This window comes from Hippocampus bargibanti, linkage group LG04 (assembly GCF_051943395.1).
Source record: "Hippocampus bargibanti isolate YZ-2025 linkage group LG04, ASM5194339v1, whole genome shotgun sequence".
NCBI lineage: Eukaryota > Metazoa > Chordata > Actinopteri > Syngnathiformes > Syngnathidae > Hippocampus > Hippocampus bargibanti.
In genome coordinates this window covers 19,057,111-19,074,544 of record NC_142737.1, presented here as the reverse complement: position 1 = coordinate 19,074,544, position 17,434 = coordinate 19,057,111, and the positions used below count along the sequence as shown (strand labels likewise).

The window sequence follows — 17,434 nt, the reverse complement described above, 5'->3', positions numbered from 1 at the left end:
TCGTATGGTGGTTATTTACAGAAAAAGAGAATACAACACAAGTTCAGTGTTATTTACATGATGTCCCTGAACGCATCATACGCGAAGACTCGGCAGAACACGCGGTGCGCTTGCAATGGCGCACAGTTCAACCCGCCACGAACATTCACGGGCAAATGAAACACGACACAAGAAACTAAATATTGTACAATAAAAACGAAATGAAGCAATTATTACCTGCAACACAGTATGGCAGAAGGGATGGGTGAAGTCGCATGGGTTTCGTCTTGTGATTAACTGTGCAATAGAAAAGCACTATGAAGCAAATAGAAAAGCACTATCAAGCACATGTGCTTCAAAGTTCCACTCGACAAAACGTGAAGTAAATAATGACACAAAAAGTAATCTGGACTCGAAATGAATAAGGGAACTAATTAGTTAACACTCGACAGTATAAAAGGGGAACCAAAATAAGATATTGTCATGAAAATGCGCGTTCATCGAGACCAACAGAAAATTGCGACTCACCATTAATCTCCTCCAGATTGTTCTGTAAATTATGGGCGGGACATGGTGCCACACTGTGCGCCATTGCGTCACTTCCTTCATAATTTAATAATCTAAGTGCACAACTCCGTTACACATAGATATTGGCACCCGTGGTTAAAATGTGTTCAATTTCTTTAAAAACTGTTTTTTTTACTGTAGAAGTTATTCAGACTGAAAATTGTAGAAAATGGTTCAGCAGACACAAATTGAAACTCCCCCAATGACTATCTGAGTCCTCAGACCTTAACACTATTGAAAACATATGGGGTGGGCTTGAGAGGATCGTACAAAGGAGAGGAAGCAGTCCTTCAAATTCTGTTGTTTTTTTTTTTTTTGTTTTTTTTTACAAGAAAAATAACTTCCCTACCTTATCTGAACGAGATGACCCAGAAGTATTTACAGGTTAGGATCGTTCAAATTCGACAAATGCTTAGGAAAGGTGGCTGGATGCAGTTACATATTTAAACTCTGCATCCATTTTCCAGACCGCTTCATTCTCCATAAAGGACAACCGACGCCTTCCGACAAGTTGTGTCCATAAATTGTAAAATCACTTCAAATGACTTCTACTGTGCGTATTCTACAAAGATTCCACAGCATATAACTATATTTTACGTTTTGCGCTGACTCGCGCTGAATATTCAGGTAGTCTTGTTTTCGGATTGATGATGATGCCTGACGTGACGTCACGTCTGGAATGCTCCTGACCGAGAAAGCGACACACAATGCATTTTGGGTACTTTGTTTGGTCTGAAAACTTCGTGTTGATCCGAGTTGATGGCGAAATTAGAAGGAAAACACATAAATAACACGATGAATTGTGTGTGCCACCAAGACTACTATTTGATACTTGTTGACACAAATTCCCAGCAGACAAATCAGCCCATTCCCAACGGAGCTTGGGCGCCATTGTGTGCATTTTCTGGGACGCTACATTGGAGTCCTGACGGCTCGAATTGATGCGGAAGGACTTCTTTAGTCGATTGCAAACTTTTATGCTTTTCTCTTCAGAACTATTTGAATCATATTCATTAATGGATGAGGAACAAGAAAGCATCTTCTCAGAATCTGAAGCCATTGTTTTGATTCTAGAGCAAAGCAGGACGTCCTGGCGTGACGTCACGAACAAGGGGGCGGGACCTTTTGAAACTCGCCATTGAAGTAGTTTTGGGACACTAAGTCATTTTTATTGGTGTTTTGCATTTGACTAAAAATATCAGCCTGTGTGTTTTGGGTATTTTAGATGCTATAAAAAGTTTTTCTGATGTCAGTTAGGAAACAACAAAATGGTGTTGGTTGTCCTTTAAGGTCGCAGGTGTTGCTGGAGCCTATCCCAGCCGACTTCGGGCAGGAGCCTTTATAAAAGTGTATGACCCACAAATCTTTATGACAGCAAAATTTAAAGCAACAAGGCACTGACGTAGTTGACAGACAATGTGGAGATGGACAAAGTTTCATTCTAAGGACTTCAAAATTGTTCACACACAAACACACAAAAAAGTTTTATACCTAGGCATAAAAAACATTTTCTTTTGGTCACACATTGGTACTCACTGTTATTCTCATCACCCATCAATAATTTCTTAAAGAATGAGAAATTCCAAATTCAATGACAAAAATCATCATTGATCCTTCACAAAAATAATAATTTGTATCAGTATATTTTTCTTTTTTAAATTTTCAGGGAGTGTGCACAACCTGCCGTGTGGCACCAGCAATAATCGTATCGAATAATGATGATGTCTTTTTGGAAAAGTGGGGTCATATTAATTTATAAAAATGTGAAACGAAATTATTAACATAAGGGGTCCTAATAATTTTGAAACCCATGATATGAAGTAGGATTATTTTTTTCTGAAAAAATACACTTGAATTAAAATGTACTTTGCTCGACCAACACTATTTAATTTAAAAAAAAGGTTCTATTTTATTTTTAAAAAATGAAAAACATGATTTGGCAATGTACTTCATTCACCAACGGATACAAATAAGTAATATGTACTGTAGCATACTATATTTTGTGTCCATTTTGCTTTGTATTTTACACAAGTTGGGGATACATGTTTTGCAAAACAATCATGTTTAATCAGTTGTATATTATCTTATTATTTCAGAGTGAAGAACAGAAGGAACAAGTGTATAATCAAAGCAATAAAGTCTTCCTCTACTGCGCCTTCCTGGACTACAGGTGATTGTGTGTGTGATTTGTGTGATTTATGCTACACGCAACAGTCCTTGTGACAGAAACATCACAGGGATTTGTTCTGGTTGTGGGATTTCCGTTTCATTTGATCAGAGAAATGTTGAACATGTGTTTATCCCCTCAAACATTGTGTAATCAATTTTATGCACCACTATCCATTCAAAGTGCCAATATGTCTAATATTCTGATAAACATACTGCCATCAATACGACCTGAAAATGTTCATACATTTCACATCCATTCTCACCATGACTAGTGCAAAAATATCATTCCAAAACTATTAGTGGCATAAGCATTGGGCTGATTGGCTGCATTGCTCAGGAGTGATTCATAAATATACCTCTGGTGAATCGAACAGTGTGTCTTTTCTTAGTCAATTTGCCACGGTTTCCATACATTGAAACAAACCACAGAATGCATGCTTTCCCTATGAGAGTATGTTCCAGTTTTAGTATCTGTCTTCTTTTTTGCCTTACTCCTTCCTCTTGGTCCTGACTGCAAATGAGAAAGTGTCCCAGTGAGTGCGTGGAAGATGATTCTTTCTCAAAATAGATTCCTGTATTTCATCTCCACAAGGAGCAAAATGTCACATAAATATTTTGAAGGTCCTTTTTTCTTTATGAACTTACAACAAATGATCTTCTTTTTCAGTTCCAAAGAGGGAGTTTGGTCCAATCATGGTTGTGTGCGTTCAGAAGGAAACATGACATACTCTGTGTGTCTGTGTAACCACCTCACCAACTTTGCCATTCTCATGCAAGTGGTTCCCTTAAAGGTATGACTGTGGTTGTGAACCTTTTTATAGCTTGAGGTTTAGTGCCCAACTCCTCAAGTAGTATCTAGTGCAGACATGGGCAAACTATGGCCTGCGGACAACATAGGCTTTTTAATTTGGCCCGCCAAACTTGTCCAAATTATATCGATGAAAAGGTTTCTTTAGCCGTCATCTGTAACGAAACGTCTGAAACTTTCAAAGAAGTACAGATGACGGCTAAAGAAACCTTTTCATCGATGGACCACTCCTGTACAACTGAGAGTTTACACAGACGTGTCCAAATTATAGTCAAAACAGTGTCTGAAACTCATGACAAAAACCAGGGGCAGACAACGCCGATAAAGTGCCTGCCCCATTTTTCACATCTTGAAACACAATAAGACGACTAATCTCTCCAAAAAAAAATGTTGCAAAGTAAAGGACTTTGTTAATTAAGGATGTAGCTACCACAAATGCTCCCTTGCTTAATTTATCGCAAATCTCCTTTGCTGAAGATTCTACTCCATTGCATTGTCTATTGCAAAACACGTGAACTCTCTTCTAAGCGCCTTTCAAAACTCTCAAGTTCACTTTACAGTCACGGGATAATGTACGTTTACGTTTTGTAGCGTCATAAATTTTGTTCACTTCTTTTGAATTTTTCTTGTGGGGCTGAGGTTCTGTGCATCTACTTTGGAAAATAATATGCAAATGCACGACCTTATAACGCTCGGGAAAGTCCGAAGCACGAAGCAGACTTCTGATTGGCTGCCGTGGCGAGTATGCAAATTTCAACTGCAGGTAGCCTATGTCTGTGTGCTTGACAACAATACCCGTGTACTGTTTGCGCATGAAGACGAGGGCGTCCGTGGCGAGTTTGTAGAGAGTGCGGTCAGGACAATCCATCCATGATTTTGCGGAGTTTAACACATGTAGATATTATTGAGTTTGAGTATTTCGTTGTGTAATAGTATGTTTTGAATGTTGAAAGTGATTCCATTTTTCAATAAATGTTGATTTCTTTAACATTGCACCTTCGATTGAAACTTATTAAAAACAGACGCAATCTTGATAAATCACAGTGCGTATGTTATTTTAATCTATGTACATTTCCTCCTCCCAGTGTCTGTGAAATAGTATGTAAATGCCATAACTTGCATATTCCTTGAGACAAATTTATTAACTGATAATGGCTATTTTTCACATTTGAAAGACAATTAGTAAATTGGGTTGTAATGTTTTTACTGTGCTATGAGGTTTGCACACACTACACTTAATGCTTTAGTATATCCGGCCCAAACACTCCCTCCAAATGCTCCTGGCCCGGCCCCTCTGTCAAATTTTAGAACCTATTGTGGCCCGCGAGTCAAAAGTTTGCCCACCCCTGATCTAGTGGCAATGTCTTTTCTACTATTCTTAAGACAAAGTTGACTTGAGTGTTTTTTAAATCTGTCAGTAAATGTTTGTAGCTTTTTTTTTTTTTTTTACTTTTTTTTATTCTTCTGTTTCAGTCTATATCAAAAGGTATGCGATTGACTCAGATGGGATACGGAACATACCTGTATAAGGGAATTGTTTTCATGTCAACAAGCCCAGATAAATGATCATACAATATGTCTTTTGTTAATTAAAAATACATAATTAATATGACATAAAGCACCCGCATGCCACATAAGCTATCATTATATTTAATCATTTGGTAATTATCATTACCTTCTCGCACTGATTGCTGCTGGGGGGAAAATATGGATCCTATTACGTTATTGTGAGGCATATGATGTCAATTTTAATGTCAGTGTAAGAATCCAAATGAGTTTTTTTGGCTTGACAACAACAAAGCAACAGTTGCATGGTGTGTTTGCCTGTTGACACACAGCGAGAACGTGGATGAAGCGCAGACCTTGATGCTTGTGCGTGGTAGATATAAACGCAACTCCTATGAGAGAAAGCTGAGGCACATCATGATCTGCTAAACATTAGCAGTTTTTAACCTAATTAGGCATAGCATGTAAACATACAGCAACGATAATCAAAAATGAATGTGTTCCATTTCAGTTTAACTGGAACCACCCTCTTAGTGTTTTACGATCGGAGATGCAAAACGCTTCAGAATGAGGAAGGACGTTTGACTGACATTAGACGACAGGCCTTCCGATGGGAAAAGAGAAAAGAAGTAACTTTGCTGCTGTGAAATGTAAATTTCTCCACTGCGAGACTAATAAAGGCAAATCCAATACAATCCAATCCAATACAATCCAAGTAAGCAGTTCTTTTGCCGCAAATCACCACCAGACAGCTTGCTCTCAATGTCGAAGGATAATAATATCCATGTCATCTGCAGACTGCTGGCCTTTGCAGATTCAGTATGTAAAGTTAAGATACTGATAGTTGAAGAATATGAATGGAGAACACCTATTGGGAACATCGATGGGGAATATGTTTTAAAACTTCTGAATAAACTTTTCTTTACTTTGGAGGGAGTAACACTTCTCTGCTCCCCCCACCCCCTCTTTCTTCAGTGTAGGTCTATCATGAGCAGGCTCGACACAATCACAATTTTGGTTTCACTGCTGGTTTTCTCCAGAATTACTGGAGGAAACCATGATTGAATGTGGTTCATTGGGTCACTACAACGGTCAATGGTCCTAGCCTCAAGAACCACATAGTGCCTTCAGAGGCCCACTGATGGACACAAAAATGTACCAATCAAAATATGTGGAACACCATCCTAATCATGTTTCATTATTCATACACAGACTCCAAACCAGTATTGTTTCTTGAACGATTTTTATCTAACTGCATCGAGAAAATGCTAGAATACCAATACTGAGCCAGTGGAGAATGGCCAGTAACTGTGCTTGTTCATTTTAAATAGAGAACCACTCAGTGGTTGAGTACCGTGTTTAAATACAAAATTCTATTTGATGCTATTCTTTCCCCATAGTTACATTATAATTAGTGGTCAGCTTCATCCCTCAGCTGCAAAGGGAATGTACAACGCATCTTTTTTGGCGATGCCTAAGACTGCTCTACTCTGGTAATGACAAGGCACATGAGAAGACGGTTAATAGAAAATCAAACTCACCATCTTGAAATAGACCAGACTCTAAAATAACATTTCTTGAAGGGCTACACCAGTGTAATACACTTCTCCACTGTATGAATGAAAAAGTATGCAACATTGTCAGTCTTCAGTCCGATATGGGGAAAAACTCATTTATACTCCAAAATAATAAAGGTATACATTTTATTTTACTCTTACAGAGATTATGCAACATGCATACATATGTGTAATGTATCTGTTTTAAATCATTGACATGTTTTTTGACAACCATGTTGAGTTATCTTAGAATTGTAATCATATCATTTAAGTTTCACGATCGTTATAGAGTGGCAACCATTCTAAACAAATAATTCCAGTTGTTTTCTTGCGCGTTACGATTTATTCACTTGTGAATAAAACCCCATTTCTGTTATAAATGTCTTGGGTGGCGTCTCGTGAAATAAGTGCGTTTGTCTCTGTGCACAGCTCACCACGAGCCACCGGGTGGCACTGTCAACCATTGGCTACGTTGGATGCTCGATTTCCATTTTCTGTCTGGCCATCACTCTCGTCACATTTGCAGTGCTATCGTGAGTATCACTGTCCCCACGTTGACTGATAATCCATTTATTGATCTCTTACACACATCTGTGTAAACATCTCTTATTTTTCATGAAAACCTGGGCTTTTAATCACTTGTTTTCAGTCACATTAGCCTAGGAAATAAAGATATTTGTACCCAGAATATACAGTCAAGATAAGAAATGGGGACTTAAAAAGTAGTGTATATATAAAATTGACTCCAGCTAACCCATGACCTTAAAGGACAACAGACACATTTTTTTGTTGGTGCCCAACTGACATTAAAAAACGTTTTACAGCATCTAAAATACCCAAAACATTCAGGCTGATCTTTTTAGTCAAAAGTTGTTTAAACTTTCAAGATGAAAAGTTATGAACTTACGTATGAATGGCCTTCTATACAATGGAGTTCACAATAAGAAAATTGGAGTGAATCGCAATTCACATAAAATCGAGAATTTAATCATGGGCCCCGAATCGCGATTTTATTGAATAGGACATGCATTTAGCAGTGTCTAGATCAGGGGTGCTCACACTTTTTCAGCATACGAGCTACTTATAAAAACTACCAAGTCAAAATGATCTACCCACGACAAAAATGCAAAACATAATTATTTTCAAATGTTTTAAGGATTCTTTGTATGTACAATGTATGTTGATGTACCTTGCATAACTGAATAAGCCAATATTGCACAACACACATAACTACATATACATAAATAACTATTAACATTTTTTTTGTAATTATCTGAGTTTACTTTGATGACTTGCACTGAATTGAATCAGCCAGGGATGCATAGTCCGGACAGTAGCTGCTGACAGCCAGCCTCAAGCACATTTCCAAATGTTCATCATTCATGGTGGAACGGTATTTGGACTTAATGATCTTCATGTAGGAAAAGGCTGACTCACATAAATAAGTGGAGCCGAATAATGCAGTCAAGGAGGTAGCACATTTCCTCATGTTGGGGTACTTTTCTTGTGTGAGTAAGTTACAGAACTGTCCATGAGCCCTGGACTTCAGCAGTGAGAACACTCACAATCTCCGATGTCTTTCCACATTTGCTGGGTTAAATCCTCAACTGTGGCTTCACAGCGCCGTGTAACTGTATGTCTTGACAGCTGCAGAGCTTTGATTGAAGATAATATCTCTGAACAAGAGTCAGCTGCTTCAACGAATGCTTATTTTACCATCTCTCCGTCTTGGAAGGACTTATTGTTTTTAACGATGGCGATGACTCACCCGAAACGATGCTTCGGTGGCGGCTTTCGCTTTTGAAGTATGTTGAGTGAAAAATGACTGCTGTCCGGACAACTGGGATTTTAGTTCGTCCACCTTTCTCTTTCTCAGCTGGCTTTTCGGCGGGAAGTCAATGTCGTATTTTCCATGAACAGTCCGAAAATGGCGCTCCACATTTTCCCATTCCTGTTTTGCCCCCTTACTTGGTCCATCTTTCTCACTCATTTTGATCACCATATGTTTTAGCAAGGGCTTAAAATCTGAGGTAATTCGCTGACTAGCTTGTAAATTTTGCTGCGTTTAGCGCCGTTGTTTACGCATGCACGGCGACCTAAAGGTAAAAATTCAGTTGTCATTTGAATGGTTGCCTTGTATGTCAATCAAGTGACGGGACGTTTGATAGGCTGACAAATGTTTTTTATTGTCACGCTGCGATCGACCAGTACTACCTCCGCGATCGACCAGTAGATCGCGATCGATGTAATGAGCACCCCTGGTCTAGATGATAGAAGCGATAAAATGCATTAATATTACTCGACTGTAGAACTCGGCCTACAAATTCAAACTGTGTATGGGTCAGAGCACATTTTAGAATTCTAGATGATATCAATACACTTACCCTGTACCTCTCCCGTTTGGCAAATGCTGTGTGGGGTCTTTTGGTTGCGTGCCTGTTCCATCGGTTGTTAAGGACCCTTTCCTTTCGTAACAATCTTCTTCAAAATGAGCACTACAAACTAATGATGGGAATTCCGGCTCTTTTCAGAGAGCCGGATCTTTTGGCTCGGCTTACTAACAAGATCCAGCTCTTATGGCTCCCAAATGGCTCCTCAGTTTGTTTGTTTTTTGTTGCTTCAATTAATTAACTACCAAAAATCATGTAAAATCATGTGAAAAACGAATTACTCATATAAAAAATACACTATATCAACTATTTTTATCTATATGGCTTGATTTATATGTGCACCGAGAGCATCCACTAACTTTCACTTTCCCTGTCGTTACTCTGGTCGGATGATCGGCCGTCACTAATTTACTTTTCATATAAGTAATGCAATGCTATAATATCAACTAGTCTAGCTAGCTAGTGATTAGATATATATTGGCTGGCTAGCTGGCTTTCTATCTATTTGAGTTACTCCCGGGTTGAGTGAACGATGGCGCGTGTAGTTGCCGCTGCTCACCCACAGAAAAACTTATCCTGTGACTGTAAAGTGACCTTGAGAGTTTTGAAAGGTGCTTATAAATGACATGTATTATTATTATTAGTAGTAGTAGGAGTAGTAGTAGGAGTAGTAGTAGTAGTAGTAGTAGTAGTAGTAGTAGTAGTAGTAGTAGTAGTAGTACGTTTTATAGCATCTAAAATACCCAAAACATGCAGTATGTTATTTTTATTCAAATGCAAAACACCAATAAAAATGACTTAAAGTGTCCAAAATCTGCAAAAAAATTGAGCTGTGAATTGGGCATTTTCAGAAAGTCCCGCCTCCAGTTCGTGCCGTCACGCCAAGACGTCTTGCATTGCTGTAGAATCAAAACAATGGCTTCAGATTCGGAGATTATGCTTTCTTGTTACACATCCAGTTATGAATATGATTCAAATAGTTCTGAACAGGAAAGCATACATGTTTGCAATCAATTAAAGAATTTGTTCCGTGTCATTTTGAGGCATCTGGACTGCAATGTAGCGTCCCAGAAAAGAGGCAGAAAATGGCGACCAAGCTCCCTGTGTGGGATAAATCAACGTTTCCACAGGCTGATAAATTCCTTATATGGAGCTCAGTCGCCCCCTTCTGGCTCTTTATTGTGCAACATGACGTTTTCAGACCAAACAAGCACAGCAAAATGCGTTGACGTGATGGAAGGACTGCTACAATGTGATTTTTTTTTTTTCGGTCAGGGGCATTCCTTCAGTGACGTCACGTACGGACTCGTCACCAACTCAAAAACAAGACTTCCGGAATATTCAGCGCGAGTTTTAAAACGTACAATATAGCTATATGCGGTGGAATCTTTGTAAAATACGCTTAGTAGAAGTCATTTGAAGCCATTTTACAAATTATGGACGCAACTTGTCCGGAGACGTCGGTTGTCCTTTAATACCTACTGCAAATAACGAATTACCTACAATACCAGGAGTAACAGTACGGCGGTCCGGTAGCCGAGTAGTTAGCATGCCGGCTTCGCAGTTCAGAGTTCGTGAATTCAAAACCCGGTCTGGCCTTCCTGTGCCGAGTTTACATGTTCTGCCCAGACCCGCGTGAGTTTTATCCGGGTCCTACGGTTTCCTCCCACATTCCAAAAACATGTATGGCAGGCTGATTGAACACTAAATTGTCCCTCGGTGTGAGTGTGAGAGTGACTGGTTGTTTGTCTCTGTGTGCCCTGTGATTGGCTGCCAACCAATTCAGGATGTCCACCGCTGGGATAGCCTCCAGCCTTCTGGAAAATGGATGGATGGATGGATGGATGGATGGATGGATGGATGGATGGATGGATGGATGGATGGATGGATGGATGGATGGATGGATGGACCGATGCTATATTGACATTCTGTCCACAAAGTTGCAAAGTGTATGTTACTTTCATTACACATTGACTATGTTTTGAATTCCGGTAAATAATCCATCCATCCATCTATTCATTCATACACCCATTCATCACGACTTCCATCTTCCATCCATTTTGTATTGCTGAGGCCAGCTGGCTGCGCGACTGGCAGCTGTGCATCCAGTGCATGATCACGAGTCAATCACAGGACATGTATCTACTCTACAGACAACCTTTCACACCATACACGCACACACACACACACACACTGAGATCTTTTGGCAATTTAGTGTGTTTATTAAATCTAACATGCGAATCAAACCTCTGAAGATGAGGACTGATTCACTGTGGCGACCCCTGACGGGAAAAGCCGAAAGGAAAAGAAGAAGAAGAAGATTAAATCTCACATGTGTGTTTTTGCAATGTGGCATGAAGCTGCACAGAAACGACAGAGAACTTTTGACTGTGAGCCAGATATGCTCATCACATGCTCCTTCTTATTACCCCCAAATAAACAATCACAGCTAAAATGTAGGTTTGATGTAGAATTCACCTCCATTTGATTACATTTCACTTTGCTTCTTTGGCACAATCCTTAATATTCAGACTCATGTTCTGCTTTTGACGAGGAGTGTAGAATTGGATTTTGAATTTGACACCTGCTCTAAATTCACCAAAATGCGACCAAAGAAAACATTTACTGGTGAAATCCATATTATTCTTGAAAATTTTCCAAATTGGATTTTAATGCAGGTCACTTTCTTCTTGCATAATTAAAAGCCATATGGATGTGTGTTTTTATCCGATGATTGCCCCCTGAACAGGTGAATGGTTAAATTCACCTTTGGTTGAAGATTTTGGTTGAATATTCTACTCAAGTGTCAATAAGAAGAGATATAATACAGTTTGAGTTATATAATTCATAAATTCTATATCTGCGTTCTCCTTTTGCTTCTCTGCAGGTCAGTGAGTACCATTCGGAACCAGCGCTACCACATCCACGCCAACCTTTCTTTTGCCATCCTGTTGGCGGAAATATTGCTGCTCATCAGTGCCAGCTTCGACCCTGGAACGGTAATTACATCCAATACTGGTCGCTGAGGTTGGTCACTGTGGCAGTTGCTCCGAGAATGAGACAAAAAGGACAACACTAATATGGATTAATGGCTGTTTGACCTATATTTCTGTTTGTTGTGCCAGCTACCTTGCAAGATCATGGCTGTCCTGCTTCACTTCTTCTTTCTGAGCGCATTTGCTTGGATGCTCGTGGAGGGACTCCACCTTTACAGCATGGTGGTTAAGGTGTTTGGTTCTGAAGGCAGTAAACACATATACTACTACGGCATTGGTTGGGGTAAGTCAGTCATTATGGGTGCCTATGCACTAATCTGGTGCCATTCAATTGCAGGGTGCACTCTAAATGAACCTTCAGTTCGGGCCTATAAATGAGAAATTGTACTTTAACCTACTTGTTGCATAGTGAAAGTCTAATAACTACATTCATGTTCTATAGAGTGTACATCTGTTTTGAATCACATTGCAAAGTAACAATTGCCTCTGCATCTTCGTCTAAAAAAAGTACTCTTGGATATTTGTGTACCATGACTGCAGAGGAATTTCACCTTCACCATGTTGAACCTATTAGTGGCAACATTTTTCTTTCCCCCTTATTGCCTCTTCAACCCTGGAATTTTTTTAATGTGGCCAAAAGCAAATGCGGTGTGAGACTCTAGATACAGTATGTACAGTATGCCTGCAGTACAAATTATAAGTAATTCTAAGTTGAGGCTATCAAGTTTTTATCTTCTCGTACTGCTGATTATTGTTTGAACGAGGTGTACTGTACAAGCAACCTTTGGGCGTGTCAATGAGTTATTCCGTTGGACAATATCTTCCGTGACATAACAATCAATAGGGTTACACAGTGGTTGAACAAATTCTGTGGCCCCCACAATGGAAATGTGGATTAATCACATTTGACAATAGCTCCATATATTTGCACAAGTCAGGTTTCAAAACAGTTGATTATTATTTGGCAGTGGGCGGCTATAGGCTAGGACAAAAATAGTCCTGTCGGTGGAAAGGTCAACTGCTGCATTGGACAACATAATGCTTGTTGCTTTGTGTCTTTGTGTCAAACAAGTGTTCAGGCTGATAAGATTTTTTTAAACTTTTGAGTGAATGGTGCCATCAACGATTGTATGTATAAGGTTTTTGTTTGCTATCTCTCTCTCACTCTCTCTCTCTCTCTCTCTCTCTCTCTCTCTCTCTCTCTCTCTCTCTCTCTCTCTCTCTCTCTCTCTCTCTCTCTATATATATATATATATATATATATATATATATATATATATACAGTAAAGTCTCGTTATATCGATATTCAAGGGAGTCCGAAGAAATATCGATATAACCGGGACTATCGATATATCCAACCCTGTTTGCATGTAATTTTCTCCGTGCGTGCATAGAAATAGTATCGATATAACCGGGACTATCGATATATCCGATATCGATATAACGAGACTTTACTGTATATATATATATATATATATATATATATATATATATATATATATATATATATATATATATATATATAAATATATATAACTAACAACAAAGTGTCCTTTCCAGGTATTTATTTATTTATTTATTTATTTATGTATTTATTTATCAGGCTCTCCACTGGTGATCTGTGTAGTGTCCATGACTTCAGCATTGAGCAGTTATGGTGAGGTTGACAAGTAAGTGTAATGTGCTGTTAAAATGGAAAAAATAAACGTAATTGAAAAATGGAATTTAATTATAATCTCCATCATAGTTTGGTAATGTTAATCAGGAACACTCTAAAGTTACCAAGCACAACACACATGCCAGTTTTCCTCTGCGCTTGCTTTCTCAGCTGCTGGCTGTCCCTGAAGAATGGAGCTATTTGGGCCTTTGTGGCACCAGCTCTGTGTGTCATTGTGGTGAGAAAATTTCATTCATTTACACAGCTGTTTTTTTAATTGGATAAATCTGGATTCCTTGAAAGAGTCTTGTCTATCCTATGTATTTTATTTATTATTGTATCTGTTGTTCTTTCTATGGTTGTCTGTGACTGTAAGGTGTCATTGAGAGCTTTGAAAAGCACTTGAAAATAACATTTTTATTATTATTATTATTATTATTATTATTATCATAGTAGTAAAAAACAACATTGTTTTCGTTCAGTGTTAGCTCATCTCCTTTATCATTTCCTGTCTGATTATCAGGTAAATGTTGGCATTTTGATATCGGTAACCAGAATAATATCTCGGATCAGTGGAGAAAATTACAAAGTTCACGGAGATGCCAATGCCGTGAAGTGAGTGTGCATTCCTTAAATTGTGACTGAAATACTGTAATATACTGAAATATACTATATACAAAAATGTAAAACGTGGTTTATACTTTAAGGCTCACCGCAAAAGCTGTGGCAGTACTTCTACCTATTCTTGGGATTTCCTGGATCTTTGGAGTTTTAGCTGTCAACACACACTCCTTGACATTCCTTTATATATTTGCAATTTTCAACTCTCTGCAGGTATGTCTCTTTACTTTTCCCAAACTACTGCAGTTTGAGTTCCTCTTAAAGTGACAATGCTCTCCTGCCATTCTAGGGTTTCTTTGTCTTTCTGTTTCATTGTCTTCTTAACTCTGAGGTATGTTGCCTAGCGCAAAAAATGTTTTGGTCATTTTTCTGTTTTCTTTTGTTCAGCCTCGCGGGAGGCAAATCTCCACACACCCTGCAGCAATATTGAATTTGGCCAAAATTGCCGATGGCGTAATGTTGTTTCCCCTCTCTGTAGGTCAGGGCTGCTTTCAAACACAAGACCAAAGTGTGGTCTCTCACCAGCAGCTCCATGCGAAACATCAACGTGAAGCCCTTCAACTCTGACATTGTGAGACCTTGCATAACAGATGGACTGGACCATAGAGCCGTGCACCTAGTAACTGTCTGAGCTAAATACTTTCCCACTCTCCTATCTTGTAGATCAATGGAAACAGGGACGGTGTATCCCCCACTAAGATGAACACATGGGACAAGAGTACCAACTCAGCCAATCGTATTGACCTCTCGGCAGTGTAGCCCACAGCAATGGCAGTGTGCGGACACGAGTGTAGAATGACACGCAATGACCTAAATATTTCCACACTATTTCATATGATTTACACTCACCTCAGTAGAGTGAAGCAGACACCAAATGGGCCTATCTGTTGCCCCACCTTTAAAGACAAAACCACTCTAATAATTGCACCTTATTAGTGTCTCATGAAAGACAGATTGTATTCCCGCAGATTGGGGTAGAGATTTAGGAGGTCAGTGTGTTCACTGTGTTTAGCATTATTCAGTCTCTGACTATGATGCTCTGTGAAGCAGAGTATCTTTTATGTAGACTTGATTTGTTCACAAAAGTTCATTTGGCTGGAGTTTATTTAATTTGCAGATGTCTATTTCTCACCGAATACGATCTCCTGCTTTAAAAGGCTTTACCTTGGTCAGACCACAACAGGGAAAGTGACCTAATTTAATTTTAGTTTAGCTGCATGCCTTTAAAACTACATTTCACAACACAGTTTACTGCATAATAAGACACAATGAGGCTGTAATAAAATGAACTGTGTTATTCTGATATGATGTGTATTTATTTTGATGATTTGAGGATCTAATGTTAAGCAGATTCCTTACTTACAGACAGTGTATTGTAGGTGTTCAAATACCTGACATGTTTCGGCGACTACTTCCGCCTTCGTCAGAGTGTCACGGATGTTGCTGTGACGCGCCATTTTCAGCTGGTGTTGCTATGAGGGCGTGACCTACCTGTCAGAACTGACAGGCAAGCCACGCCCCCCGCTGTCCGCTCGTCCCTCCAGGATGCTGCTCCAGTTCTGACAGGTAGGTCACGCCCTCATAGCGACACCAGCTGAAAATGGCGCGTCACAGCAACATCCGTGACACTCTGACGAAGGCGGAAGTAGTCGCCGAAACATGTCAGGTATTTGAACACCTACAATACACTGTCTGTAAGTAAGGAATCTGCTTAACATTAGTTATCAAGTAGACAGGATGAATTTAGTACAACGATTTGAGGATCTGTTTCCTGTCTTTTACGATGTGCAACAGCTGAACAGAAAGCTGTCTGTCCGTGTTTTGTTTCTACTTTTGACATGAGTTGACTGGTATTTAGCAATATCTCACATCTTGGCAAGATGCAGTATGGTATGTTTTCTTAAGAATAACAAATACTTGTGTGTTTTCAACACTGTTCTGTGAAGTTTTACAGTTTGTTTTAAGTATTTCTAGAGCGGTATTTCATACTTTTTGTTGATTGACATTGAAATGTTATGTACAACAGGCAGCATGGTGGGCAACTACCGGTAGTTAGCACATCCACTTAAACGTCCTGAGTTTGTGGGTTTGAATCCGGGCTTCAGCCTTCTTGTCTGAAGTTTGCCTGTTCTCCCCATTCCTGTGTGGGTTTTCTCTGGGCACTGCGGTTTCCTCCCGCATTCTAAAAACTTGCATGGTCAGAGGACTGTGTATGCTAAATTGCCCATATACGTAGGTGTGAATGTGAGTGTGAATGGTGGTTTGTCCATTGTGCCCTGAAATTTTCTGGAAACCATTTCGAGATGTACAGTAGGCCGCCTCTCAGACACCAACAGCTTGAATAGGCTCTGGCATACACCGGATGTGAGGATGTCTACAACGGAATGCCATGACAAAAATGTTTTTTCCATAACTGTGAGAATGACGGAAGATGACATCATTAATCTGTCTCAACACTTTGCTGACAACAGCTTTCAGAACAAAGAGAAAAAGATTTACTGTCAGTGTCGAAGCAATCACTCACATTTAATATTGCAAACATTCAATTTCATTGGTTTTTATTATGGTACTATGGTTTGTGTTTTCACTTTTCCTTATTAAAAATGACTGAAAAAAATTGTACCATATTCTATAATGAACAAAGTGTCCTTTCTTGCGGAAATAAACTGGCTGTGCACAACTGCGAACTAATTGCATTGCATTCTTTCATGACCTCACTGTGGTAGATATGGAAACAAGTTGTCAACTAAAACACACAACAAAGTAGGGTTTCTATTGTTGTGTCCGGAGGAATGAGAGAGGAGAGTTGCTTTGTCAACGTGTTTATTGTGCCACCATCTTAGTCTACCTGCGGTCGTGACCTCACCGCTGCTTTACGACCTGTCGCAACATTCTGTAGCAGTGTGACATATGCTACATTTACCCCCCCTCCCTGAAGGAACCAAAAACACTCTGTAACAAGGGAAACCGGGTAGACTGCCGGTTTCCCTGCTTAGCCGTGTGGGTTATTCTGCCACGCGATAGGCTAAGCACTGGCTAGGGTCTGAACATTCAAAATCGGTGATAATTGTCCAAATTACCAAAGGGCAAAGGTGAACGCGAGCTGGCCGAGGCTCTGGCCGAGGCTTTGGCCCCACGGGCACGGCTGGTTCACGACGCTCTTCGAGGCGTCCCATCGGTGTTCT

General features: G+C 39.5%; 1 protein-coding gene across 3 annotated transcripts in view; it reads left to right on the top strand.

Annotated features, from left to right (window-relative positions):
• The window catches only part of adgrd1 (adhesion G protein-coupled receptor D1), a 47,850-nt gene extending 30,914 nt beyond the window's left edge, over positions 1-16,936 (top strand). For all 3 annotated transcript variants that reach the window (XM_088994573.1, XM_088994572.1, XM_088994571.1), the window contains 12 exons: positions 2,643-2,716; positions 3,383-3,506; positions 7,015-7,118; positions 11,863-11,974; positions 12,101-12,254; positions 13,575-13,641; positions 13,800-13,866; positions 14,152-14,243; positions 14,336-14,462; positions 14,539-14,580; positions 14,728-14,820; positions 14,913-16,936. In XM_088994573.1, the coding sequence (XP_088850699.1) occupies positions 2,643-2,716; positions 3,383-3,506; positions 7,015-7,118; positions 11,863-11,974; positions 12,101-12,254; positions 13,575-13,641; positions 13,800-13,866; positions 14,152-14,243; positions 14,336-14,462; positions 14,539-14,580; positions 14,728-14,820; positions 14,913-15,008 (1,152 nt within the window). In that variant the 3' untranslated portion in view covers positions 15,009-16,936. The remainder of the gene's footprint in view (positions 1-2,642; positions 2,717-3,382; positions 3,507-7,014; positions 7,119-11,862; positions 11,975-12,100; positions 12,255-13,574; positions 13,642-13,799; positions 13,867-14,151; positions 14,244-14,335; positions 14,463-14,538; positions 14,581-14,727; positions 14,821-14,912) is intronic.
• Positions 16,937-17,434: the final 498 nt, after the last annotated feature.